Genomic DNA, 26,919 nt, shown 5'->3' with positions numbered 1-26,919 from the left:
TCAATGGGGAAGAGGAAAAGAAAAGGGGGGGTTTGGGCGAGAATGTGAGCAGGTAAGGCAAAGAGCAAGCATCCCGAGTCGGGAACGGCGAACGTGGACTTCTCGACCCGGTGCCTGGTGTAATCGTCATACAACGCCTCCCATTTGGCCGGGGCCCCCTCTGCCACTGGCTGTACTGTAATACCGTATTGTAATCACGTGCCGGTTATCAAGATCGGTAGCAACCTTGCCCAAGTCGAAGATGATCTGAGTTCGGTATGCGACTCAGATACTCCAACTCCTTTCAAGACGCTCGTTTTTGATCATTCACAATGAGGTATATACAACTACGCGCGCTTCCCCGACTATCGCCGACATCTCTTGTCCTCCGCCCCTCTCCCCGCATTCAGACACAGATCACTCGGCTCTACGCCACGCAAAGCAACTTAGGCAGCGGGCCTCAATCTATTCCGTCAAGGAAGAAAAGCATTACAGTCTTGTCCGACGATGGGAGAGTTCAGTGGGGCGATTTGAGTCGAGGAGAGAAGGTTGCGCGGGCAACACAACAATCCTTCAACTTCGTTATCGTCTTAGCTGGAGCAGTACTGACGGTATGAAGTTCATTCGTTCACGAGGATATAGCGAACAGTCGCTGACTATATGATCTGATTAGGGTGGAGTCTTTACACTTTTCTATCTCGAGGTTTTGTCACCAAACAGCAAGACATGGCAATTTGAAACAGCGGTAGGGCGCATTAAAGATGACCCTGAGTGTATAAAATTGCTCGGTGATCGAAGAGAGATCAAGGCCTATGGCGAGCAGACCTCGAGCCGGTGGGCACGGAACAAGCCTATCGCGTAGGTTCTATGGTTTCCGCATAATACTACGGGGCCGTAATACTGACAGTAACTAGATCATCAGCTGAAAAGGATCGATTGGGTCGTGAGCACCTTCGCATGCATTTCCATGTATGATACCCTTTCCGATCAATATTACATACGTGTACTAACCGTGAATTTTAGGTCGAGGGTCCTCTCAACTCCGGCGTGGTCATTGTGCATATGATGAAGCCTTTGGATAAGAGCAATTTCGAGTACCAGCTTCTCGCGTTGGATGTGAAAGGGCACCCTCGCATCGTCCTCGAGAAAGCCTCAGAGAAGGCTAATGTGACTAGCGCCTTAAAGCTTTTTGGTATTCAGTGGCGCTGATCTGGTAGTGACGCCATCTTATTATATATACCCCTCCAACTCCAACTCCAACCACACTACATGGGTTCCTTCATCTGCGATGAGCATTTGAACACTCACAACCGCTGAACTTTTTGTTCCTGGCGCTTGCTCCAGGCTGGTCTACGCCAGTTTGGCAAGGCACCCCCCTTGTATTCTCTAGGACTTGGCCACTGGCTGTCCACCCAGGCTCTGATGATGACCTGTAAAATGTATAATAATTTCATGCGATTCTAACTTCAATGTGCCGATCATTCTATATTTACTACTTGACAAATCAAATTGATCCTGAGATCCATGTCTATTGACGAATTTTCCCAATTTTTATATTCAAGGAGTAGCCCTACTGTGCTAGTCTATGACCTCGGGATGTATACTTGATTGTATAATATAGAGACACCAAGCCATATATTTTATCATATTTGAATTAGCCTCATACTCTAAACGCAGTCTCGCTTTGGAACATGGCCAGATTTCATTGAGAATTTGCGGCCCAGCGCAAGACAGCTGTGCATATATATATCTGACAAAGCTCAATATATCCACCCGTGGATGGGTAGTAATACATAGTAATCTTTTGGTAAAGTTTGTATTTATATTCAGAACTAACATTTCCATAAGTACGTACCTTTTCTTTTGTGTGGTGTCTCTAGCAAAAGGTCCACTGAGTTGGTTAGGTGATCGATCCCCTCTCGCTTGCGAGGGTCTGTCCGTACATAATTGTGAAAAAAAAGCAAGGGCTGGTTAGGGCTGTTATAAAGCTATTTTAGGTCTAGCAAACACTACCTAACTACCTAGCTACACAGGTAGCGCTACTTTGACTAACGGAATAAATAGTTACTTCACGGATAATCTAATTCTAAGAAATCCAAAGGGGGGCGGGGGGCATTCGAATACGTTTCCCACTATCCTACTAGTAGAGTGACTAGTGTGCGTAATCCTTTAGTTCAGATTTGTTCCCATATATTTCATCTTTTTATTGTGCTTTGATTCGGTTCTGCCTGAGGAGGTTATTGTGTCGCAAGTAAAACCGTGTTCCCGTAGTAGTCGTTCTCTATACATAAACACATGATCGTGTAGTCAAGTCTATCACCAAAACTATACAACTCTGGGCCCATCAATAATGCTCTTAGCCTCCTCGGATCTCCACCAACTCTTTCCCTCCTGACCGGGGTACTCGAAAGCATCCATACTCTCAGCCTTCATCTCAACACTGTACCCAGGCTCCAAGGGGGTAGCATAGTAACCATCCTTGACGCTGGATGGGTGAACGAAGTGCTCGTGGAGGTGATCCACATACTCGAGGACACTCTTCTTGCCAGTAACAACAACATAATCAATCGTGCTCAGGTGCTGAGTGTACTCTGGTAGACCAACACCGCCTGAGTGCGGCACGATAGGCACGCCGAACTTCCGTGCCAGCAAAAGAATAGCCAAAACCTCGTTCACACCACCGACACGGCAGGCGTCGGGCTGTAGTACAGTCAAGGCACCAGCTTGCAGCAGCTGCTTGAAGATAACGCGGTTCTGGCACATCTCGCCAGTGGCGACTCCCACGGGGCCGTGGGGGGTGTTGGCCAGGGCTTTGCGGATGGCGGCGTGGCCAAGGATGTCATCGGGGGAGGTAGGCTCTTCGATGAACCAGGGCTTGAACTCTGCGAGCTCTTGCATCCAGGTAATAGCCTCGGGGACGGACCAGACCTATTCATTTGCCCAGTGTCAGTCTAAACCTAAACTGTAACAAAATCAATTCCAGGGAGGGATAACGTACCTGGTTGGCATCAACCATCAAAATATTACCCTTGTCATACCCAATAGCCTCACGTGCAATACGCAAGCGAGTCTTGTCATCTTCCAAATCTCCTCCAACCTTAAGCTTGAAATGCCTATATCCCTGCTCTACACTCTGATCCAACAACGACTTGAGCTTGTCCTTGCTGTACCCCAACCATCCGGCACTGGTGGTATAAGCAGGGACAGCCTTGCTAGCCTCAGCCTCCTTAATACGTTCCTGCTTACCAGACTCAACTTCCTTCAGCAGACTAATAGCCTCCTCGGGCGTGATGGCATCAGTGATGTAGCGGAAATCAATGCAACGCACGAACTCCTCGGGGGTCATGTCCGCAACGATGCGCCAGACGGGCTTGCCAAGGGTCTTGGCCCACAGATCCCAAAGGGCATTGACGACGGCGCCGAGAGCGAGGTGAATCACACCTTTCTCGGGGCCGATCCAGCGCAGCTGGCTGTCAGAGACGAGATACCGCCAGGTCTTGCCCCAGTCTGCAGTCATCTCGTCCAGATCTTTGCCAACTACCATTGGGGCGAGCAGGGAGATCGCTGCGCAGACAATTTCATTGCCGCGGCCGATTGTGAAGGTCTGTAGGAGCTTGGGTTAATTGGAGTGTTGCGGGTAGGTGATGTGTGACGTACCATGCCATGTCCGGAGTGTTCTGAGTCGGTTGTGATGATGCAGTAGGCAGAGGAGTAATCACCTGCTGCGTTCATAGCATCTGAACCGGTTTTGTCAAGCGACGTCTATACGTAGCTTGTTAGTATTGGGTGCATTAGGTGTGCGGAAATGCTCCGGGGGCAAGATTGACGTACCGGGAACCTCACGTCGCGCGTGGTGAAGCCAGTGATTTTGACCATTGTGAATAGTTGTTACTTGTGGTGGGAGAGATGAGTTTTGGTTCTGTCAATGGATAGCAATATTGCTGGCGCAAGTCAGGTCTAGAGAAACACAGTGGTCAATCTAGAAATGCGGGGAGTATATATATCCGGGGTATAGAGTCGAAAAGCGATTTCACCCTTCTTTGGCAGTTCAAAGATGCAAGGAACAGTAGGAGATGAGGGATATCAGTGAGAAAAGATTTCAAAAACCGAAAGAGATTCCACTCTGTATATACAGCAAATATATCCCCCCGCGCCATCTCCAGTTTATCCCGCGCCCCTCCCTCTTCCTCTGTCATTTGCTGCTAGACGCGTCCTCATTGGCGGAGAATTACAAATGCCGGGAAAATATGTCATTCCACCAATCACAGAACAGGTACTATACTCGGAGCTGCTCCGTGATTTACCCTAAGCTACGTGGGGAGGTTGCACTACATGTAGGCTAGACCGGATCCTGTTGGAAAGCTCTCCGAGTGTATGCGATTTTAGAAAGATTGAAATCATACGAATTGCAGCTATTCCTTGTGTACACGTTGTATTTCAGTGAAGCTTAGAGACATTAGGTACAGGGTCCTGTCTTTGATATGCAGCCCTATTACGAGGACAGACCTCGTTTCTCGCTCTCGGAACAGAAAATGATCATCCGCCAAAGCTTGCGAACAAGGACTTCGGCCTCTTCATCCAATGCCTATAGATAGGTGAGTGCGGTTAGTAACTTGTTTTACAAAGAAGAGGAATGAATGAATACTCACTTCGGCCAGCTGCTCCACCAACTCTTGAGGCGATCCATGCTTCCGCACATGTTCCTCCACCACATCCACCAGCATTTGTTCCTGTACACCAAGATATTCGACGATCTTCTTCTCGACGAAAGGCTTGAGCTGGTCGCTGATGACGGCATCATCCACAAATTCCCACTTGACCGCCCAGTTCCACAATCCTTCCTTCTCGGCCGGAATCTCTGCGGCGAGTTGACGGGCCGCTTGAGCACGTTCCTCGTCGGTGAGACCTGCAGCTTCGGCAGCGGAGTCGAATTTGATCGGAATAAGTTGCCGACGGGTTGTAGTAACGGGCTCTTCCTCGTCCTCTAGCAGACCTTCCACATCGGCCATTGCGCGACGGCTGGTCGCGGCCTGGGCCTTCTGCGCGGCGGCTCCAAGAGAGAGCTTGAAGCGTTGGGGTTCGCGTGGTGCCTCCTGGGGACGGGTTTCGAGCTCCTTTGCCTGGCGAGCGAGGAAGTCGTCGGCCATGCCGCGAGCTTGCTCTTGCTGCTTGGTGGATTGCACAAGTTCGCGATCCTCAGCGGCGCGATCAGCATCGTCAATGTTGGTTTCACGAGAACGGAAGCTGGCGCGGTTGCGGAGCCAGACACCGCGGTCTGCGTAGTAATCGACCGCCTTTCGGCTGTCCTCGACATCATCGTTCCAAGCGCCAAGTCGTGCTTCCATCTCGTCGTGTGCAGCTTGCAACTTTCCATCTTCCTCATCCTCGCGCTTCTTCTCTCTCTTAGGGCAGCAGTTCGGCTGCGCTCACGGCTAAGCCAGCGACGCTCTTGGTCTGAGAATTGCTTCTCTTGCTCAGCCTTAACCCGATCCTGTCGACGGCGTTCGATTTCGTCGTCGCTGGCATCGGAATCCTCGCCTTCGCGATCAATAGAGACTCCGTTGAGGGATCCACCGTTGACAAAAGCAACTCCCTTCTGATAATCCTTGGGAATCTGCACACCGAACGCCTTCGGACCAGAAGGTGCGTTCAACACATTGCGATCCCGTGGGCCCAACGGAATACCGTTGATACCGGCAGCAGGGCCACTGGGAGCAGATAAGGGGGGCGAAGCAAGTCGATTAATTCGAGAGCCAGAACTGCGTGCACGTTCCATCGACTCAATCTCTTCCTCGCGTTTCATACGCTCGATGTCGCGGCGAGTGCTTCGTTCACGGAAAGCCGAGATCTCCTTGGCCACATTGGCGCGCATCTCTGGGGGAATATCCGCTAGCTCATCTTCAATTGTGATGGGAATAGTGACTACTTCGCCATCCTTCGCAAGCTCGGCATCCTTCATTTCACTGTCGCCTTCCCGATCAAGGGCAGATGCCTCCTCCTTTTGAAGGGGGGATGCGGGATGGAAGAGGCTTGACAAGACATTATCCAAATTTTTGCGAGCAGCGGTGAAACGTGCCTGGCGTTCCTCGGGATCTTGTTCAGCTCGGCTAGACTCGAATTGCTCGAGGTAGGTGAGGGTGCCTTCATCGACGACGACCTATCAGACAAGTTAGAATGATTTGAGGAAATGGTAGACAATTTATACGCACCAAAAGCATGCTCTTTTCAACCTCTTTTTCCTCGTCACCTTCGGCGCGGGGTGTCTGTCTCTTGACTGGCACTTCCACGTTCTTCAAGGTTTCAACCGCAACCTCGAGACTCTCAGGGTCATCATACTCGGCGAAGCCAAATCGGCAAGGTTTCTCATCAGCATCTGTCGCGCGAATCCAGCGACGCAAGATACCAGTAGATCGTAGAATACGCTCAATGCCATCATCGCCACCTGCGCCCTCTGTAATTCCGCCGATAAAAAGCGTGCGCACAATCTCATCGCGTGTAGGTGGCTGGAGCTGCATCATAGGATCGCGACCATGATGGCGCTGGGTATCCATTCCCATTGACCCCAGACCACCGCGGCGCCCAGGAGCGTCGGATCCTCGTTCCCGACCGGTCTCTTGAGCTGCAGGCTTCGTCGGACCCGCGGTACCCAAGCGAATCACTGGCGCAGAAAAATTGATGTTTGGCATATTCGCAGGCGGCTGGAAGTTGGGTGGGAAGCTTCCTGGACGACCAGGCTGGGTATTTGCTTGTTGCATGCCGGGAGGAGCAGCAGTGCCTGGAGCAGCCATCCCTGGAGGAGGTGCTGGAGCTAGTCAGCCTAAATTGAAAATGAGATTATCGTGGGAAAGGAGCGAACTCACCCATGCCTGGAGGTGCACCATAGGCACCATAGTCAGGAGTCTGTCCATAAAGACCCGGAGCTATGTAATAGTCAGTTTCTTCGAAGAATCAAAGCTTTCTCAAAGGTCAAAGAGAAGGCATTGCTCACCTTGGTAAGGATTGTACATGGTGCAAGTCGTACCACTCAGAAAGTGAGGTTGATCAAGGCTCAATTCAAACCTTTGGACCCAATATCAGTTGCCAACAAAAAAGCACGGGCGGTGAGATATGCGGTGAATTGTCCAGAGCACCCAATGTGGCACGTGCCCGGTTAGCTGTCACGGGGACCTGCAAATGCCTCGTTACCTACTCCGTACACCTTCCGCATATCTCCTCGAGGGGCTCGGGATTGCTATTAAGGCCAATGTCGCTACTGTCAAAATAATCAAAAAAGAACATTACAAAGCATGAATTCCTGTGTATTCAGGTCCTCGGGAAGGTTGGAAGGTACATTGCAATGCATGTAGACTTGCAGTAGTGCCGTAGCTTTTTTTTCTTTCTTTTTCTTCCAGTTGAAGTGGTCCTATTCTTGTTCCCTTAAATATGACCATTTAAACTGAAAAAAAGCTATAGCCGTTCAATTTCCAATGCCTTGCCATACAAGAGAGCATTCTGGGGTTGAATTGGGTCCGGGCCTAGAAGAGTAAAAGCAATAGCCTACGGAGCAGGAGATTATAAATGGCCGAATTGGTATACCGGGTATAGATATTTTAGTATTTTAGTACCTTCGGAGAACAAAAGGAGAAATAATAATATAAGGGCTCCAATCAAAACAATAATAGCAGTAAAACAAGTCCCTCAAAAAACAAATAAAATAGGCAAAATAACAGGAATAACAACCGAATGCGGCAATGATGATGTTGCCCCACGACCCCCCTCGGACCCCAATGCGCCGGGTGCAACTGACGCCATTAGTTTTCTTGCTTTTTTGTTTCTACACTCTTTTGTATCACCCCATTTACCTTCCAATGTACGTTTACAAGTTTCTTCTATACCCTGAACCTGACTGTCCTCAACATTGCCTTTCTATTCCGCTTGCCCCGCGCTGACTCTCTGCCCATAGAACCCCTCATCGTCATCATGCCCGGCTTTTCGCAAACCAGCGACCTTCCTGCCTGGAAGGAGCTCCAGGAGCACCACACCACCTTGGGACGCAACCTAGTCCTCAAGGATCAGTTCCAGAAGGATCCCAAGCGCTTCGAGAACTTCAGCCACAAGTTCGCCAACACCGTAGACAACACGGAGGTTCTCTTCGATTTCTCCAAGAACTTCCTGACCCAGGAGACTGTCTCTCTTCTGGTCAAGCTCGCCAAGGAGGCCAATGTTGAGGAGCTCCGTGATGCCATGTTCCGTGGTGAGCACATCAACTTCACCGAGGACCGTGCTGTCTACCACGCTGCTCTGCGTAATGTTGCCAACGAGCCCATGGAGGTCGATGGCAAGAGCGTGGTTGAGGATGTCAACTCCGTCCTGGAGCACATGAAGGAGTTCTCCGAGCAGGTCCGCAGCGGCGAGTGGAAGGGCTACACCGGCAAGAAGATCAACACCATCGTCAACATTGGTATCGGTGGTTCCGATCTGTAAGCCCCCTGTCCTTCGTTAATCAGGAATTGTAGCTGACATCTGCACCTAGCGGCCCTGTCATGGTCACCGAGGCTCTCAAGCCTTACGGTCACCCTGACCTTAAGCTTCACTTCGTCTCCAATATCGACGGAACCCACATCGCTGAAGCCCTCAAGGACTCCGACCCGGAGACCACCCTTTTCCTGATTGCATCCAAGACCTTCACTACCGCAGAGACCACCACCAACGCCAACACGGCAAAGTCTTGGTTCCTCAAGTCTGCTAAGGAAGATTCATACATTGCTAAGCACTTCGTGGCCCTGTCGACCAACGAGGCCGAGGTCACCAAGTTTGGCATTGATGCCAAGAACATGTTCGGATTCGAGTCGTGGGTGGGTGGACGTTACTCCGTGTGGAGTGCCATTGGCCTGTCTGTCGCTTTGTACATTGGTTACGACAACTTCCACCAGTTCCTGGCTGGTGCCCAGGCCATGGACAAGCACTTCCGGGAAACACCCCTCGAGAAGAACATTCCCGCTCTTGGTGGTCTGTTGAGTGTCTGGTACAGCGACTTCTTCGGTGCTCAGACCCACCTGGTTGCTCCCTTCGATCAGTACCTGCACCGCTTCCCCGCCTACCTGCAGCAGCTGTCCATGGAGAGCAACGGAAAGGCCATCACCCGCACCGGTGAATACGTCAAGTACACCACCGGACCCATCCTGTTCGGTGAGCCTGCCACCAATGCGCAGCACAGTTTCTTCCAGCTTCTGCACCAGGGCACCAAGCTCATCCCTGCCGATTTCTTGATGGCAGCTGAGTCGCACAACCCCGTCGAGGGTGGCAAGCACCAGCGCATGCTGGCTGCTAACTTCCTCGCTCAGTCTGAGGCTTTGATGGTTGGAAAGACCCCTGCTCAGGTCAAGGCCGAGGGCGCTGCCGAGGAGCTTGTTGCTCACAAGACTTTCTTGGGTAACCGTCCCACCACCTCTATTTTGGCTCAGAAGTTCACCCCCTCCACCCTGGGTGCTCTGATTACCTACTACGAGCACGTCACCTTCACCGAGGGTGCCATTTGGAACATCAACTCGTTCGACCAGTGGGGTGTCGAGTTGGGTAAGGCCCTTGCTAAGAACATCCAGGGCGAGCTGGAGACCGCAGGTGAGGGTGCCAACCACGACAGCTCGACCAGCGGTCTGTTGCTTGCATTCAAGCAAAAGGCCAATCTGTCTTAGAGTGTTTTAGTCTTATATGAAGCACTGTGGGATGTGTAGTTTTGACGAGCAACGATTTTCCACATATTTCTCTTGGTTTGAAAAGAAATGAATGATTCTCAACAACTTTTTCGTTACGAATCAATGTTTCGTAGAGACTGCGAATCACTTTATACAATAGGGACCTTTGTGGTTAGACATGGTGTAATCTGAAGTACGGAGGTGGTTGGAAGTAGCAAGGGGAAACCCGCTTTGTTGTCCGTCCGCAACTCCGCAACGCGGTAAACCTCCGTCCTTGACTCCTGTGCAATCCTCGAACTCTGGAAACTTGCCGACGCGGGGCGGCTACCCTCCTACAATAGAAAAGCATCAATGTCTTCTATACGCCAATTGAGTCCGTCTTCTGCAGCAGTGGCACTGTTGTCCTTGGCAGGCGCATTGTGGCCAACCAGCGCATTTGCGGGGAACACGAATGACAACAACGAGGGATACAAACTGAGAGAGGACATCCCGGTATCATGTCTGAATCGGACTATGTGAGATCACTCTTCAATCAACCTCTGGAGCATGGCTAACTATTGCTTGTTCCACACTTACAGGGAAGGAGAACATGTAAGCGCCACCAGCCTGCCTACCGTCTCCTAACACAAAGACAGTAGCGCGGACCGCAAAAGACCACCAAGCTAATAACAACTGCGAAAATATCCAGGTCACTGATAATCTCGGCAAACTCCAATACGTCCCCTTCGTGACCTGCAACGAAACCGCCCGCCCTCTCTCCCTCCACTACGGCATCTCCGAAACAATAACATGCACCATCGACTCCCTCTCCGATGAACTGTACCATCTACTCGAGTTCTACGTCCACTCCGATGTCCCAATGACCTGCCGCGTGCCAACAGCTCCGCTAACACCATCCGCTGGCGCAGCAGACCGTGCGGACAAAGACTCGGACCAGAAGCCAGGAGAAGCAGACACCCTCTCTGCACTAGCCGACAACGGGCCACCTTTCACGCCGCTCACAGTCGCGCTGCAGGGCACGCTTCAGCGGAGCCATTTGCACATCTGGACGGATATGAACGTCGTCATGCACAACATGGCCTCGGACGCGGCCGCAGAACAAAGCTCTAAGACCCGCGGCGGCCAGTCTGGACAGCCCGGATTCGCAGTTGGCGGTATTGCATACTCGACTCCCGAGTTCGACAATACCGGCAAGAATGCCAAGCTCGACGAAGACGAGGAGCCTGTTGCTCTTGCTCAGGCGGCGCGTGAGCCTTGGACTGCCGGGCACGGCACTAAGGTTGTACGCGGAGAGCCGCTCACATTCTCTTTCCACGTTGCGTGGCTGGAGGGCGGTGCCAGCATTGGGTGGCCGATGCGGCCTGCTTTGGACTCGTGGCTGGCTTTGGCGACTGGGTCCGGGAAAAAGTCTGGATCTTTCTTTTCCAAGCTGGTGTTCTTTGTTATGGCGGCTTCTGTTGGCGCTTTGGCTGCGTTGTTCTGGGAGCGCAATGGTGGGCGTGGCCGTGGGCGAACCGCTTGGCATGGAGATGGGCTTTTGGGTGGGAGTCCCGCGCGTGGAGTGAAGGGCCCTGGTGTTACTTTTGGCAACGGGGGGAGGAATAATGGGTACGGTGGTTACTCTAGCCCTGCCAATGGCAACGGTAATGGAAACGGGGTTGGAAGTGGATATGGGTTCCTAAGTGGGAAGAGGGATTGATACAGAGAACCGAGAGGAACGAATGTATAGCCCAGGTACATATAGAGTGGCGCTTACGACGTGTACAGTGTACCTAACTTGAGACGCAGAATTGACCATTAGCAAAAAACTAGTGCTCTACATATCATGATGCTATATCCCAAGTGATCGAGTCAAACAAATCCGATGCATTCCATATCTAATGCAAGAGCCAAATTCAACAGAAAAATCAAGTACCTAGATAATAGTTGTACAAGTAACAAAAGAAAACACCAATTTTCAGGCCAATGCCACCTTGTCCACTCAGTCCATCACCCACACCAGCCTCTTCAGTATATACATACAAGCCGAGTAGACAAGCCGCAGCACAAAAGCCCAAAGCAAAAGATCAGCATAAATCTACCAACCCTGCGCCTGCATACGCTGAATCTTCTTCACAGTCCCCTGGAACGAGAACTTGAACAGCTTCTTCCACCGCTCCATCTTCTTCTGCTTGCGCACCATACCCCTTCTCACATGGAACCTCTGTTCATGAGCATCAGCCCTCACGCGATTCTGCGAAAGAGTACCCTGAAGCTTGCGCAGCGCACCAGCGAGATCAGTACCACGCTCAGGCTCAACATGAGCTTGACGGCCAAGCGTCGGTCCGAGCTTCAGCTCGACCTTACGTGTAGGGAGAGGTGTCCTCGAGCGTGCCCGGTAGCTGCTCTGTGCACCTTCGCCGACAGCCCGGGAAAGTGAGTCCGAGAAGATCCGGCGCTGGGTGCTGGTTGCTTCTCGGTGCTTGCTGAGGTCGAGTCTGCTGAGGATGTCGTCGAAGTCGGAGACTGGCTTGCGGGCTGGCTTTGCGGTTTCGGGGGCAGCTGTGCTTGGCTCGTTGGCGTCGGAGGCCGGCTTTTGGGTTTGCTGAGCGGCCTCGGGGACTGTACTTGGCTGGTCGGTGGGTAATGTGGGTTTGAAGGGTGTGTTTGGTGATGAGCTGGAGGAATTGTAGCGCACTCCGTTTGCGAGGGACGCGACGCGGTGTAGCTGGGTCTGCTGTTGGAGCCATGGTGTTGGCCTGGCGCGGAGGCTGCGGGCCAGGAGGCGGAAGTCCATTATGGTTTGGACTTGCTCGTTTAAAGGAGCAGCTCTATGGGAATGAATTGGAATTTCTCCTCGGCTTGGAAAGGAAATATTGGTCGAGGTGGGCGTGCAGGGTCAGAGGCGCTCGAAGTTGCCGTGGCGGAAAATCATTGTCTCCCGATTGGAAAGGAAATTGTAGGTCACGTGCCGCATGGTTTTGGAGTCATTTTCTAGAGATCGCAAATATCACACCTGAAAATCTTGTGATCTTTCAAATATCTCTGTCATTTCACTTTGAATAGCTCTCTTGTCATAAATAGTCCACAAAATCCCGCCAAAACAGGAATGTCATCCATCTCAATCGCAACTCTCCCCCGCATGGGTCGTGATGTTCTAGCGGCCCTGCTTTCAACCGGTGAACCAAGCAATCTAGCTATTGTCGACGTCCGCGACTCAGGTAGACAACTATTCTTTCACTATATAATTAAAGACTATCAACTGATATTCTAAACAGACCACGTTGGTGGCCATATTCACTCATCAACTTGGGTCCCAAGCTCAACGCTGGACGTGCGCATGCCTGAGCTTATTCGCACTCTCAAAGACAAGAAAATGGTTGTATTCCATTGTGCACTCAGTCAACAACGTGGTCCCTCTGCTGCTCTTCGCTATGCACGCGAACGTGAAAGTACCCTTGGTGCGGAAGATAACCAGAAGCAGCAAGTATTTGTACTTGAGGGTGGGTTTGTGGAATGGCAGCAGAAGTATGGCAATGATACTAAGCTGACCGAGGCTTATGCTGCGGATATCTGGGAGGAATATTGAGTTGGGCTTTGGGATTATGGGGGCTCCGGTCACTTCATGCATCTGCTTTGTGTTTTCATGAGATTTAACGAACTTGATGGGAGAGATACCACTTAGATGCATTTATGGGTTTCATTTTCATTTTTCTATTATTCTGGTTGATTCTTTCTATGTGTTGGGCGAGTCCATGTTATTTGATGGAAGATGAAATTATTGTACATGAAATGAGCAGTCCACGCTCCGAGTCTATTGAAACATTAGACGAATATACTTACTTGCGGCTCTACATTTGAATGCCGCCTCCAAAACCAACGGGCGGTCGCTGTCCTCCATTCTCAGGTACAATGGCCATGACCTTGTAGATCTGTCCCATTGACCCGCCGTTCTTCTCAACCAGTCGCTTCCAGGCGGTCTCTAGTGTCTTTTTGTGCTCCTCGTCTTGCACCTTACGGAGTAGTTGTCGCATGCGCTCCTCAATACCCATGGCCCCGAGGAAATCGCCCTGCTCAACAGGACCGTGGACCTCGACGCCATCACTGCCCTCGAGGGCCGCTTCAGCTAGCGAAGTGAAATCCACATCCGCGCTGACATCCACTCGGCCCGGTTCTGAGAGCGGCGCTACTTTCTCATGGCTTTTGATTCCGCGCAGCGAATTGATAGGAATGGTCGACAATGTCCCATAGTCCATGATCAGAGCTGCGCCAGACGGAGTCTTCTTTGATGACGGAGGCGGGCTAGAAGTAGAGGTCTTTTTAGCAGTAAGCGCAGAAGCAGAATCACCACCGATACGGCGCGCAAAGTCCGCAGCGTAGATTCGGCTCTCAGGGCTGATCTCGATGGTCGAGCCTGGCCGCGACTTAAGTGCTCGGTAACGCTGAGAGATCTCCGGAATCACTAGCGACGACGGCGTGGAAGCTTTGGCTTTGGTTAATTGGAACTCGGGCTCTCCTTTTATGTTCTCTTCGACAGCTTTTGGATTTAATGTCACCATTAGCTCACGCCATTGCGGGGTGTTCGCGTGTTTAGGAGGATTGTGTAGTTCTGCTGGGCCGGTGGGAGTCATGATCTTTCGTGGCTCATTGGCCTGCTGGTTCTCTGGGGATGGCGGAACAGATTCGAATGCATGGATTGGAAGTGCGTCGAAGAATTCATGTGCGAAGATGAAGGGTGTCTTGCCTTCCTCTGTATTGTCGATATCATTGGTCAGCATCAGACGTACGGGCAACTGACTTAGAATCATCACTCACCATGTGGCAGAAGGCGAATATCCTCCACCCAGACGATAGGCACGTCAAAATACTTGCACACACTCCGGTGTCCGATGTCCGTCTCCTCCATCACAGCCTCCTCGCCGCACAGCAGTTGCTTCTGAACTTCTCTGAGGGTTCCACTAGCTTCCACGAGGTAAATAGCTTCAACACTTGAAGAAAAGCTCTTAAAATTTCGAAAAGTCTGTTGGTTATAGAAATGGTGGTCAGTCCAATGACCCTCTTGTCTCTTTTCATAAATGGAAGACAGGCATAAATGCAACCACTCACCCGCAGCATATCGTCCATCAAAGTTCCTTTCCCTGGGCCAACCTCCATCAGCTGAACACCACTTCTTGTCCGGCCCTGTGCCATCCACTCCGCGATAGTCCATATACCGATCAACTCTCCAAAGACCTGCGAGATCTCGGGCGAGGTGACGAAATCACCACTTTTGCCAAAGACACCTCCGCCCTCCCCTCTAGTTGTATAATATCCACCATCAGGAGAAGTCAAAACCTGGCGCATGAACGCCGCGATTGGTACGGGACCAGTGACCTAATTTCCAGAAGTGAAAGATCAGCAAAAATGCAGTGAGAGGCAAAGCGAAGTGCATAGCTACCTTCATGACATTGGCCAATGTTTTCGCCAGCGGAGTGGACCATTCTCTCTGTTCAAATGTGGAGTTCCATCTTCCTGGGCATCTTGGAAGTACTGTGTTGCGAGGTCTGCGGAGGATATGCGACACCACGCGCCTCGTGGTTTGGTTCATTCTTGCCTCGGAGCTGAGTGACGTAAATTGTTTGTATCGTCAGATATGCAATAATGGAGCTTTTTGCGGTGGGCTAACAAAATGTCCGGACCCCAAACACGTACTATGCGTCGCGCCAAGTCGAGATGTTTCTTTCAATCTCTCCGCGGAAGCTCCGCTACACGTGATCATATACTTATCGGATTGTTATCGGCCGCTAGTCCCAAGATGGTATAGTCGTAAATCCGAAGCCCTAAAGACTACAGATCAAGGAATACGGGAATGGTTTAGGTAGCTGTTGCTACTAGCAATATATAGTATACTAGATTATTCAATATACTAGCAGCTATAAAGTCTCAGCAGTTATTAGTATTATGCGCTGATCCAATCTAATGCAATCCATCTGGCACTCCACGAGGACAAGCAAAGGACCGACTGACTCTATCTCTAAGCTTGTCGGAAGACCTGTCCATGTCCTTATAGATGGTTTGGTGTTCCCAAATTTCTCCAATGAGGGTCACATTAGGTTGACGCCGTATAGTCACGCTGAAGCGGAAATTGTTTTCATACATTTTTGTCATTTATTAAACACATTATATTGGATAAGATTAACAGCCTTCTGATGGAATGATTCAATTAGAGACTCGGACATGGCTATTTTCAGAGTCTATAACTATAGTACACTGGGTCCGCCATTGTCACCGTCTTCATTTCTTATGATTCCATGTTCATGTCGTCGTAAGATGCCTAGCCTAATTTATCTAGTTTAGTTGGGGGTTTCGACAAAGTTGTAGGCGTGTAAAGAACAATCAATAGCTGGTAAGCCTGTTTAGGAAATAGTTGTTAGCTCCAGGGCTTATATTGTTTGTCCCGGGTTTTCTCTTTTTCTCTTCTTGGACTCTAGTACCCTACATTGAGGAGAACGGCGTCCCGGCCTCGAAATACCTACGCTCCCACGAAGTAGTAAACCCTGCTCCCGGACAATGGGTTCGAGTGTTACCACACAACTTTGCCATTTATTGAACACAAGAATAATGGGCCGCGTTTGCGGCCTTATGACGTCTTTTTTTGGGGTCTTCTAAAGGTCTTTTTTAGATGGCCCCCTTAACAACCTCGTTAGATGTTCTCAAAGGTTAATGGCTTCGTATATCCACCAAATAGTATTTTTTGATCGTAATGCGAATTCTCTTTGTGTAAGTGGTGGCTTAAAGAGATTCCGGATGACAGATAAAGAAATAAACCACAGTGCAGTGGGGACAGTCGGAGGAATCAAAGAATGAAACAAGACACGCTGTAAATTTCAGTATCAAGTCACTCAAAAAAGAAAAAAAAGAAAAGTAGCTCTGCTGCTTCTGACTTCATTACGTCTCAAGAAAAGTAATTGGCTGCTATCTATAGCACAGCCTTTTCTTTGTCTTTGAAGACTTTGAAGAGCTTCGCACTTTCTTTCTTGCTTCACGTTCTATCGTTGCTACCCTCGGCTTAAAGCATTTATTTGTCTTTTTGCTCTCGCTTGTATGTCAATGAGCCTCGACTTCGTGTTAAAGTCCACGAGTTTTGTCTGTTTTGTGCTGAGGTCTCGAGTCTACCGAGTTTGTCTTTGTTTGATGATAGACGAAAGTTGATACCTCGAGTTGTAAAAGCCGTAAGCTCTTCAAAAAGTAATATTTCTCTCTTCCGGATCCCTCGTCTTAGTTGGTGTCAGTCCACAACGTTTTCCAATTCCCCCTCTTCATCAATAACTGAATATAATGTTGATTCAAAATGCCCACCACTCGTCAGAAAAGAAAAGCCGATGAGGTCCTTCTGCCTGGTCTTCCCGAAGAAAGGCGCCCTAGGAGTGAAAAGGGTGCTGATTCTACCTCCAGACGTTAGCCCGCTGCAAAAAAAAAAGGGGAAAAAGGTATTGTATCCCCATGTCCCTTGTATCATGGAAATGTCTTACAAATGGTTGTTTGAAAAGAAGCAAGATCCAAATTTGCCCTACGTTGCACTTTCAAACAACCTCCTTAGGCGTGGGGATGAGCTACTCCTTCCTGAACCCCCGGCAACACATGGTCATATTCTCGATCTCTGAAGAAGGTCCAAACGAGTATGAAGACAATGGGTATATCTAACCTGCACACAGCTCTAACGTTGACTTACTAGGTGGACATCTACAAACCGGAACCGATGAATCTGTTCCTCACTTTGCCCCAGGCTATTTGGGGACATGCCATGCATCATGTAAGACTTCCCGGGCGAAAAGAAACGAGAATGAATGCTAACATGAGACAGTTTACGGTATCGATCCGGAATCCTACTACTTGGAACACAAATACCTAGGCACATATCATGCACTTTAGTGTTCTAGAGGAGTCTAGTACTTCGGCAATGAAGATATTCTAAGAAGATCGGCTCTACCTTGAAGGCATGGGTGGCGCCTCCCTGCCTGTCACTAGTACAACAAATATTATATGTCCACGGCAGGTGGTGAGGTCCCGGTGGATAATGTAGTATTGCAAGTCAAGATGTTCCACAATGGTCAGGTTATGCTCCCCCGGTGGATTAAGGTTCGAGCATGTATAGCCCGTCAACCCCCCAATACTCCGGTGGGTGTACGGCTGTCTGGTATCTGGCTTCACCATATGCTATATTGTTTGAGTGCACCTGATAACACTGGGAATATGCATGTGGGAACTGATCTCCCTGAAACTTTGGCAAATCTACCCCCTTGCAACTCTGCACTCGCAAACCACCCACTAGTCATATATAACATTTGATCAAACCACTCTTCTCGGGCATATTTGACAATGCATGGGCACTTGGAGATCGATTGCTGGTTATATATTCATATGTTACTCGGTTATACTTGCGTTTTAGTTTAGTTTTAGTTTCTGTTTGTTTTCGTCATTCGCTTTGGTGTATATTGAGCTCCAGCTGTGTCAAGTCCTAGTGCTTTTTGAATGTGTGAGAGGTGACTCGGTGTATATCTCGTTTACTGTTTCCATTGGTATTGCAAGGATTAAATGCCATAAGGCTTGAGTTGGTACCTATAATTTCACTTCTTTCCTTTTGACTTAGGAGTAAATAAGCAACTAGCGAAGGAGGGATAGGTAATACCGTAGCCCTGCTACGGATTGATCTGCATGCTAAAGAAAAATCCTTAATAAAACATTAATATTCTGTCCGATTTGTCCCGTTCGCCTCTATCCGTTGCAAAAAGTGTGCTCCGAATGCTAAAAAAATGTCCATAAACTGCTGTGACCATATCATACATTTCATGAGAGTGCAAGAAGAAGCATGATCCCCACGATCATTTCGCGCAGTGCATACTATGTACTCCTTACACCAACAACGCTAGCCAACCTCAATTTCCCATGCTCAAACTTGGATATTTAACGACGCCATTTCCGTTGGTTCTGGTTCTTCTGGGTATTCCGCGCCGGCGCATCGACCATCATTTCATCGCTGTAGAGGCCAGTCTGCGAGTTTCCTTTGTTCTCAGATAGCAAGTCGTTCACATGGCCTGGGCCACGACGGGCTCGGAGTCGTTCCTGATCGGCTTGTGCTCGGAGGGCGGTAAAAGGATCTTGGTGGGTTGTGGCCCTCGCCGATTTAAGAGTCATTGTAAGAAGTCTCCCGTCAGCCTAGAGTGTGTCAGCATCTATCTTGCGATATCATTAGACAGGAACGGCATTTACCCTCTGATTGTGGAAATTGGCAACCACCAGCTCTGCAGCCGTCTTCTCCGCATATGCAAATTCCGCAACAACACTTGGCTGGCTTGCTACTATCTGGCAGCTGATCATTGGGCCTGTTATGGGCTCAAGGGCAGACTGGATATCGGCAGCTGTTGTCCCAGGCGCAAAGTTCCTTCCGACAACAATGAATGGGCCCGAGGCACCCTTAATGGTCATGTTGCTGCCACCGGATAGACGGCTGCTTTGTGCGAAGTTGCCTGATCGGGCGTTCACTTGGCCATTTTCGGGTTGGAAAGCTGCCCGAACCTGATCCGCATTCACGCGATCTTTCTTGCCAGCTTTGCCGCGTGTCCGACTGTTGTTCGTGGGCGCAGGCTTGTTCTTGTTGGGTTGCACAGTCGCTGACGCGGAGCGCTAAATTTCGACGCGAGAAATTGTCAGAGATTTTTCTCCATTGGTGGTCGCATTGATGGTCTATGTTGGAATTGTTCATACCTTGGCTACTCCGATCCTGCTGGCTAAGCTTCCAGGCTTTGCATTTTGTGCTTTGTTCTGCGCTTTCTTCCCAGCACCAGCGCCCGAGCCTGGCGCGCTTGACCTGCGGTTCTTTCCAAGAAGTTGGTTTGCGAGGTCCTCTTGCTTCTTCTTTTGACGGTCTGTGGAGGAAAAACAGTCAGATCTTGCTAGGTGTCATGTCGGGTGGTTGGAGTGATTACCAGCCTGGATGATGGCGTCGAACGAGACGGGCTGTTTGGTCGCCATGGCAGAATGAATATAGATTAGACGAATTAAGAAAGGCAATTAAGAAGAGAAATAAGTCAGAATAAGTGAGGATACGTGACAATTGGTGGAGATGTTGAAGAAGAAAAGAAGCTCCGGGAGCCGATCAGCCTTGGGGGCCGAGCTATCAATTCTTATCCACAGCTAACTCCTTGATTATGCATAGCCACACATCTATAGCCATTGACGCCAAGGTTGTTTCTACGTTTCTACGTTTCTACGTTATTCTATTCTAGGAATTCCCCCTAAATATGTATTGAAATCTACCTGATTAAAAACCACAAGGGCGCCTGAAACTGAATGTGAAGGCGAGAGGCACGGAGCATATCTCCGAAGTAGATTATATATGTATTGTACAGTGTAGATGAACACAAATGCAGACAATAAAACATGATCTAGTATTGTTTACTCTTGTAATGTGAATAAAAAGCAGTTATCCCAATCGAAGAGTAAACCCAGCCCCTGCCTCACCGGTATCTCCACCCGGAGCACCTCCAAAGACACTCGCAAAGTCCAGCTCGGGTGCTTCCTGGCCTCGTTTAGGAGCCTCAGGCGTGCGATGACGTCTCCGCTTCTCCATGCCAGCCTTGGAGGGAAAGGTTGGGAACATCTCTCGCGGTTTGGGCCGTGGATCTTCCTTGAAATATCTGTGATCGAGGCACTGTCTTGCCGTAGGACGGGAGGCCGGATTCAGCGCCAGCAATCCTGACATAAGACCCAAACCCGCATTGGTCAGATAAGGAAATCGAGAACGAGGTAGTAGAGGCGGGTTGCCCGCCGAAGAAGGTGCCGATGTCGACGGGAGTCGCAAGCTCTTGGCGTTAGGCAATGAACGGAATCCAGGCCATGTTTCAGAGTTCGGTGGCCCCGTCAACGCGAAGATCTTGGACACCTGGTCGACTTCGTTCTTGCCTTGTAAGAGAGGCTCTTTGGTGAGCAGCTCGCCAAAGATACAGCCAATGCTCCACATGTCGATCTCCGTGCCGTACTTGTCGGCGCCGAGGAGCAGCTCCGGCGCTCGGTACCAGAGTGTCACAACCAGCTGGGTCAGCTTGGGAGGTGGATCGCCGAAGTAGCGGGCCATGCCAAAGTCGGCGATTTTGAGTTCGCCACGGTTGTTCATTAATAGATTGGAGGTCTTGAGGTCGCGATGCATGATCCACTGTGAATGTAGGAATTCGAGTCCCCCAACCACCTGTAGCAAGACGGTCTTGATCTCCGAAGGAAGGAAGGGCTCGCGCATCTCGTCGAGTAGGGCTTTCAGGTCGTGTTCGTGGAAATCCATCACTAGGAATACACTGTTGGAACCAATCGATTAGCATATGTAAATGATATAGAGTCGATCATGGGGAACTCACTCGTCCATTTTATTGCCCATGACTACTTCCCGCAGGTACACGACGTTTTGATGTCGCGCCTCCAGAAGTGTTTGGATTTCCCGAAGCCCAGTGACTGGGAACCCGTCCGGCGAGTTCTCCAGCTTCAGCTTCTTCAGCGCGACAATTTCTCCCGTGGAAATATCCTTTGCACGTGAAACCCATCCATACGAGCCCTCCTCAATGTGATTCAATCTTTCGAAGTTATCCACATGCCTGCAGGGGCCCCATTCTCCAGTCGGAAAGCGTAATAAGGTCGACTGGTTTCTCTGTTCCTTCTGGATATTCATCACTTCGGCATCTTTTGGATGGGCATCGGGTTCGTTGGAGAGTCTTCGTCGTTTTGTCGGGGGGCCTAGCTCGCCATTGGCTTGAGCATCCCGAGCTTGAGCATTGCTGGCATTTTCCAGTCGCTGCTTCTCTGCTTTAGCGCGTTTTTTCAGTTCTTTGTCGCGCTTTTGTTGCGCGATAATTGCCTCCGTTTCTGGGTCCTCATTTGCCCATCGGGATGACATTTTTCGTGGGGAAACGTTGAAAGGGAGAGAAGTTCGGGAATGACGTTTCGTCAGAAGCCGAGTTCCTTCGATTTGAAATCCAACGCCCCCACCTTGAATTTGTATAGCGCATTGCACGTTCTTTATTCTAACTCTTTGGACCTTTCTCCTTTGAGATATTATCTTTCTCTCTTCCTTCTACATCCTTCGCTTTTAGTTGTGCACATACTCCTATACTTCCCACCGCTTTTGGATCTACTGCTTCTTCCTCGCCATGATTGAACCATTCCAGGTCAGCCTATCTGAGCGCCTTGACTCACAAACACCCAATACTAATGCGGTTTTCGTGCCTAGACGACCTTCTCGGTCCCAATGACCTGTGAAGGCTGCGTGAAGTCTATCTCTAACTCTCTGCACAGCCTAGAAGGTAATCATTTCCCCGAAAACAGCCCAAACCCACCTTTATCAAGCTGACCCCGCGATAGGAATCAATAAGGTTGAAGCCAACCTTAAAGACCAGCTAGTCTTCATCGAAGGCACCGCCCCTCCCAGCTCCATCGTGACCGCTATCGAAAGCACCGGCCGCGATGCCATCCTGCGCGGCAGCGGAACTACAAACAGTACGGAATCCCCGGCTCCCAATGAGCATTCCACGCGACACACATGAGAAATGCCAACTGATAAACACCAAACAGGTTCCGCCGTCTGCATCCTCGAAACACACTCAACGAGCGTCTCAAACAATATCCGTGGACTCGCGCGCATGGTCCAGGTCTCCCCGAACATGACCCTTGTCGACCTAACAATCAACGGCCTTGCGCCAGGAAAATATTGGACAACTATTCGAGTAGCAGGAGATATCTCCCGGGGCGCCGAGTCCACCGGCGGTATCTGGGAGTCTCTGAAGACCAAGGTGCTTGGCGCCGACGCTGCCGCGCCGGCCAAGGAGTGCCGGGGCATTCTCGGTACTGTGGATGTTGACAATAAAGGCAAGGGCAGTGTGTTCTTGGATAGGCCTGTGGCCATTTGGGAGCTTATTGGTCGGAGTATGGTTGTTTCAAAGGGAACAGAGGGCCCTTTCAAACGTGAAGATGAGAATACCCTTGTTGGTGTTATTGCGCGCAGTGCGGGCGTGTGGGATAATGATAAGATGGTTTGTTCGTGTTCGGGTAAGAATGTCTGGCAGGAGAGACAGGAGCAGGTTGTCATGGGTATGGCTTAAATGAGTTCTGGTGTTGACTTTAGCAAAAGTGGTGTTGGATGTTGGTGATGATACCTACCACTCTTTGAACATGTAACCAGATCAATTACCAAGTGATATACGTAGCTTCAAATATGTGATACCACAAAGAATAAATGCGATGATGAATGATAAGGTGGTTTTGCTTTGCTTCAGTAAGGTATCACGCAAAGCTTGGAACAAAACGCTTGCATCGTGCCCATAAGCTGTATCTCTCCTTATTTGTGATGTTCTTTTACTATTGGAGTTCATTTGCTAACGTACCTGGATAGAGTCATAGATGGAGTACCTCTGTTCATAATTGAACTCTATCTTTGCGACTATATTTGTTCTAGGATAGGGTTTCACCCTCCGGTTGATCATATATTAAAATACATTAATACAAAGACCACAGAAGAGATCCATAGAAGAGGTCCATAGAAAGAACGTCAAAAAGAAGAACAAGCTAACGCTGTGAAACAATTATTCAGATTCTGCTAAGGGTGGGTAATAATACAATGTGGCCAAAGGGGGTCAGCGCTTGGCCATTTCCATGAAAAAGTATCAACGAAGAATTTCACCAAAACTGTCTTGGATGCACAATTCCAGGGTAAAACTCGTCGTCCGTATCATCTTCCACAAAGTCCATTCCTGCACCGGGAATGCCATCAGATATGAGCGGTAGGGACAGGATCCCCGGAGAGATCAGCCTAGTTAGTTGTTGCGGTGCTCTGGTATTATCACAGTTGCTGGTGGTATGCTGTGTAGATTTGACTGGTTGATTGCCTCCGTCGGGATACTGGCTGTTTATTTTGCCATCAACAAGGAAATACCCATTTCCATCCTCCACTGGGCTTGGGAAAAGAAGTTCAGAGTCGATGGGGGACAATGGGGACCATGTATCGTTCGTCATTGATTTTATTGAACTCATTTCAGTTGATGTGCGATCTCGCGATGTCGTATCAGCGGGTGTGGAGCGGCTTGAATAATCTTCGACACTTGATTGCTGTGTGGTTGCTCTTTCGGAGATAGACGACCATCTTTCGCCAAGGTTCCGGTTGGAGATGGACGTGAGGGGATTGTGATAAGAAAATGGTTGCATTTCTTCAGAATGGGTGATCGGGATTTGTGGGGGTACTAAAGGTATGAGACCTTCATCATCATCATATGGAGGCAGGTTGTTGTATGTATTGTCCTGAAGCACAATGCATTTGAGTGGGTTCTGGGAAGCGCACAGGGTTTCTTCTTGTTCATGGAGCCTGGGACTGTGTTCACTGAAATTGGGACTGTGACGGCCGAGGCTAGAAATGCGTTGACTTGGGCTGGAACTGTGTTGACTGGTGCGGGGACTTTGTGCACTGGGGTTGGGAGTGTGTTGACTAGGGCTGGGACTATCATGTTGTCTCGCCCACTGGCGCAGCGCCTCATGATAGATTGCTGGAAATGCAAATCGAACTTCGGCGGAGCACTGTCTCGAGATGGGAGCTGAACTTGGTTGATCATCACTGATTTCTGTATCCGAACTTGCATGACTGATATTTTGCTGCTGAAGATTTGTTGCTTGCTGCTCTTCAAAACCCAACCCAGGATCTGCTAGGTCGTGGGCGGACATTTTAATATCTCCATCAGTAGAGATTGCAACGCCCCATGCCTGTTGTATCAAATGGTTCTCTATCGATGGTGTGGTGTGAGTAAAGTGATCCTCTGAATCCATATTCGCCTCCAATTGTCCAGTCCCACCAAATTGGAAGTCAAGGTCATGGTACGTGGCTAGTGTGCAAGTCGAGCTTACTCCCGAATTACTTACAGCTCGGCTGGGTTGGTAAAATATGGGCGTAGACGCAGATGCAGATCCGGGGAATCTTGCGAACGAGTCAGGTATCGAACCCATAGACCTGACCCGGATAAGAGACTCCACCTCGGTACTGGACGATGGTGAAGACGGTGGAAGATGCATGCGAGATAGTTCGGCGCCGAAGTTTACGTCCTCCTGTGTATCCGAAGTGTACGCCCCGGATGAAATTCCATAGCGTTGTCTTTCGTGCCTCAGAGCAACGGGGTTAACAAAACCTTTCTCGGGGTTGTCTTCTTCACTGGAAAGGTGGCTAAGCCCTGACCGCAGAGCCAATAAACCTGACCGTGCTTTGTAGAGAGTTCGTTTCGACACGGATTGGACCCATTCCTTTGGATTTCGCGATTCCGAAGTCAAACTCTGTTGCTTGTTGGGACGCCACCACGAGGTCGATATCTCTGGATTGTGTCGAGGATCTAGGGGATTAAACACAGGGTAATGAATCTTTTCTTGGCAAGTTGGCTCTTCCTGCACTGGATCAGTTATGCTGCTGTATTGATTAGCAGGCTATCTCTTTCATCTTTGGTCATTCTTTGTATGCAATTACCTAGGTCTCTTGCTTGCCTGGGACCGGAAGACTGATGATAGCAAGGATAGATGGCGACGTATGGTGTCTGAGCCTGTCTGTTGGTTGACAGGACTCATTTTGTTCAGATTGCTTTGTGACGTCTATCCAACCATTCCAATCATCAATAATATAAACGAAGCATGTGAATGATCACCAAAGATAGATACCGATTATGCAAGTGTGTGAAGATGTGACGTGAAAGGAAAAAAGAAAAAGAAAACAACAATACTGGAGGTCCGGTTAAGATCAGGAGATTAAAATCGAAGGGACGCGTGATCAAGGTCTAGTCGAGCTTGATCGCTCTTGCCCTCGAGCTCCATATTCTCCACTTTTTGCCAATTGTATACGTTAAAATATTGTACATTGAAATATCGTTTACATTATTTAACCAGAGATGATCGGCTGTATTAGATTTCCAATGTATTTTAATGAAACTGCGGGAAGGAATGGATAGGGGTAGACAACTATAATCTTCTATACACGAGGAGCATTAGAGCTAGGGTTCGTCATGGCAGCGTGACCGAACGCGTGACAGCAAGCGAGACAACGATGTATGGCAACGGCGACATCAGCAGAGCCTCCTCAGCCTTACCGGATACCGAACCGCTCCAAGCAATGGAAGATCAAATGCCCGTAGTGAGCCCAAAATTGAATATCAAGTTCTATACATCATGTTCAGACCTCTCAATAGCCCAGAAATGGGCCTAGTCTTCAAAGCCCAGCCTAACCCACAGCCCATTGAAAAGCGCCCACTAACGCCCATCAAAAGCCCATTCTGTACCCAAATACAGTCTTAGCATACATAAAGTAGCTGATTAATGGCTGTGTTTTACGTATATACCAACCTATATATTAAGTATCATTATATTACTATAGTAAGAAGTAGGAATTAAGTAGATGTTATACTGATTCCGGTATCATAATGCTAGATTTCACACAAAATTTCATACAAAATCACCTTAAAAAGATCCGATTTCACCACGAATTCGTACCTAGGAGGATTCCTAAGTATTAGTATAGAGAAATTAGTTATGTATATATTAGGTCTATATCTAACTAGGTATCAATTGTAGTAATACTAACGGTACCTCTACTTACTATGTAATTCCTTAATAAAAATAGGTACTCCATATAGAAAGTAAAGCTTTATAAAAATTAACTTTATATCTTCTAACCGAGCTTTCTCTCTCTTAATCCCTACTTCTTTTCTCCTTTATGCTTCGTCTATCCTTCATCTTTGCTACTACTACTACCACCACTGCCGTTACTATTGCCGCTTTATCAAGGTGATCCTCCGTCGCCGAGTTTAATACCGGTAATTTAAATACCTTAAAAAACCAGAGAAAACTGCATCAATTATACACCTACAATAAATTGGCATGTTTATATTGTTTGAGGCCCAGGGCCTACTAATGGGCCTAAAGATAGGGCCAGTCCATTTTGGTGGGTTGGGCTGGTTGGGCTCGGGCTTTGTGGGCTATTGAGGTCTAGGCTAGACAGTACGTATTCCAGAATAGACTCTGTTGTCCTCCAGCATGACGTGGAACGTCGCGATTTTTGAATATATCTGTTGAGCCAGCAATTAGAGCCCTTGGGTTTCATCAAAAACAACCATACAATTATTAGGCGGAATTGCACCTATTTCAAAAAGAGCCGGAAATAATTCCGTGTTTCAAGAATCTTGAGCGGCCAGCCAAATGTTATGAAAAACCATCTTGACCGTTGGTCCTATAAGTTACAAACACTTTC

At 49.1% G+C, this 26,919-nt stretch overlaps 12 protein-coding genes across 12 annotated transcripts; 5 read left to right on the top strand and 7 right to left on the bottom strand.

The window, feature by feature from the left end:
- Positions 1–271: 271 nt before the first annotated feature.
- Positions 272–1,195, top strand: tim21. Its single transcript, XM_056895744.1, has 4 exons — positions 272–590; positions 653–837; positions 894–948; positions 1,003–1,195. Exons 1-4 carry the CDS (start codon positions 312–314, stop codon positions 1,186–1,188), a joined length of 705 nt encoding a protein of 234 aa, XP_056755492.1. The 5' UTR covers positions 272–311; the 3' UTR covers positions 1,189–1,195.
- Positions 1,196–2,304: 1,109 nt separating this feature from the next.
- Positions 2,305–3,855, bottom strand: N7537_004686 (L-fuconate dehydratase; the record flags this gene model as incomplete). Its single annotated transcript, XM_056895743.1, has 4 exons — positions 2,305–2,907; positions 2,978–3,583; positions 3,637–3,741; positions 3,811–3,855. 4 exons carry the CDS (start codon positions 3,853–3,855, stop codon positions 2,305–2,307), a joined length of 1,359 nt encoding a protein of 452 aa, XP_056755491.1.
- Positions 3,856–4,471: 616 nt separating this feature from the next.
- Positions 4,472–6,986, bottom strand: N7537_004685 (uncharacterized protein; the record flags this gene model as incomplete). Its single annotated transcript, XM_056895742.1, has 6 exons — positions 4,472–4,564; positions 4,629–5,338; positions 5,410–6,136; positions 6,189–6,781; positions 6,840–6,899; positions 6,968–6,986. The coding sequence occupies 6 exons, from the start codon at positions 6,984–6,986 to the stop codon at positions 4,472–4,474; spliced, it is 2,202 nt and encodes a 733-aa protein (XP_056755490.1).
- A 952-nt stretch (positions 6,987–7,938) lies between these two features.
- Positions 7,939–9,653, top strand: N7537_004684 (glucose-6-phosphate isomerase; the record flags this gene model as incomplete). Its single annotated transcript, XM_056895741.1, has 2 exons — positions 7,939–8,438; positions 8,492–9,653. The coding sequence occupies 2 exons, from the start codon at positions 7,939–7,941 to the stop codon at positions 9,651–9,653; spliced, it is 1,662 nt and encodes a 553-aa protein (XP_056755489.1).
- Positions 9,654–10,004: 351 nt separating this feature from the next.
- Positions 10,005–11,352, top strand: N7537_004683 (uncharacterized protein; the record flags this gene model as incomplete). The annotated part of the gene is made up of 3 exons (XM_056895740.1): positions 10,005–10,168; positions 10,232–10,244; positions 10,342–11,352. The coding sequence occupies 3 exons, from the start codon at positions 10,005–10,007 to the stop codon at positions 11,350–11,352; spliced, it is 1,188 nt and encodes a 395-aa protein (XP_056755488.1).
- Positions 11,353–11,730: 378 nt separating this feature from the next.
- N7537_004682 (mitochondrial 37S ribosomal protein bS21m) lies at positions 11,731–12,429 on the bottom strand (the record flags this gene model as incomplete). The annotated part of the gene is made up of 1 exon (XM_056895739.1): positions 11,731–12,429. One exon carries the CDS (start codon positions 12,427–12,429, stop codon positions 11,731–11,733), a length of 699 nt encoding a protein of 232 aa, XP_056755487.1.
- Positions 12,430–12,741: 312 nt separating this feature from the next.
- Positions 12,742–13,221, top strand: N7537_004681 (phosphatase YCH1; the record flags this gene model as incomplete). The annotated part of the gene is made up of 2 exons (XM_056895738.1): positions 12,742–12,853; positions 12,911–13,221. 2 exons carry the CDS (start codon positions 12,742–12,744, stop codon positions 13,219–13,221), a joined length of 423 nt encoding a protein of 140 aa, XP_056755486.1.
- A 262-nt stretch (positions 13,222–13,483) lies between these two features.
- Positions 13,484–15,219, bottom strand: N7537_004680 (S-adenosyl-L-methionine-dependent methyltransferase MidA; the record flags this gene model as incomplete). The annotated part of the gene is made up of 4 exons (XM_056895737.1): positions 13,484–14,382; positions 14,448–14,652; positions 14,739–15,005; positions 15,070–15,219. The coding sequence occupies 4 exons, from the start codon at positions 15,217–15,219 to the stop codon at positions 13,484–13,486; spliced, it is 1,521 nt and encodes a 506-aa protein (XP_056755485.1).
- A 3,356-nt stretch (positions 15,220–18,575) lies between these two features.
- On the bottom strand, positions 18,576–19,643 carry N7537_004679 (RNA recognition motif domain-containing protein; the record flags this gene model as incomplete). The annotated part of the gene is made up of 4 exons (XM_056895736.1): positions 18,576–18,827; positions 18,882–19,295; positions 19,377–19,537; positions 19,598–19,643. 4 exons carry the CDS (start codon positions 19,641–19,643, stop codon positions 18,576–18,578), a joined length of 873 nt encoding a protein of 290 aa, XP_056755484.1.
- A 451-nt stretch (positions 19,644–20,094) lies between these two features.
- Positions 20,095–21,552, bottom strand: N7537_004678 (CDC2/CDK family serine/threonine-protein kinase; the record flags this gene model as incomplete). Its single annotated transcript, XM_056895735.1, has 2 exons — positions 20,095–20,959; positions 21,020–21,552. 2 exons carry the CDS (start codon positions 21,550–21,552, stop codon positions 20,095–20,097), a joined length of 1,398 nt encoding a protein of 465 aa, XP_056755483.1.
- Positions 21,553–21,805: 253 nt separating this feature from the next.
- N7537_004677 (copper chaperone CCS1) lies at positions 21,806–22,753 on the top strand (the record flags this gene model as incomplete). Its single annotated transcript, XM_056895734.1, has 4 exons — positions 21,806–21,823; positions 21,886–21,958; positions 22,017–22,151; positions 22,227–22,753. The coding sequence occupies 4 exons, from the start codon at positions 21,806–21,808 to the stop codon at positions 22,751–22,753; spliced, it is 753 nt and encodes a 250-aa protein (XP_056755482.1).
- Positions 22,754–23,327: 574 nt separating this feature from the next.
- On the bottom strand, positions 23,328–25,247 carry N7537_004676 (uncharacterized protein; the record flags this gene model as incomplete). The annotated part of the gene is made up of 2 exons (XM_056895733.1): positions 23,328–25,089; positions 25,150–25,247. The coding sequence occupies 2 exons, from the start codon at positions 25,245–25,247 to the stop codon at positions 23,328–23,330; spliced, it is 1,860 nt and encodes a 619-aa protein (XP_056755481.1).
- Positions 25,248–26,919: the final 1,672 nt, after the last annotated feature.

Source organism: Penicillium hordei, assembly GCF_028827395.1.
Source record: "Penicillium hordei strain IBT 12815 chromosome Unknown utg000002l_segment0_segment0, whole genome shotgun sequence".
NCBI lineage: Eukaryota > Fungi > Ascomycota > Eurotiomycetes > Eurotiales > Aspergillaceae > Penicillium > Penicillium hordei.
Note: the sequence above shows the minus strand (reverse complement) of the source record. Positions and strands in the feature narration are given on the sequence as shown.

Bases quoted from the DNA above. Each gene is read 5' to 3' on its own strand.
- tim21 (XM_056895744.1), top strand. From the start codon at position 312: ATGAGGTATATACAACTACGCGCGCTTCCCCGACTATCGCCGACATCT. The intron at 591-652 runs GTATGAAGTTCA...TGATCTGATTAG, and splicing joins TAGCTGGAGCAGTACTGACG to GGTGGAGTCTTTACACTTTT. The intron at 949-1,002 runs GTATGATACCCT...CGTGAATTTTAG, and splicing joins ACCTTCGCATGCATTTCCAT to GTCGAGGGTCCTCTCAACTC.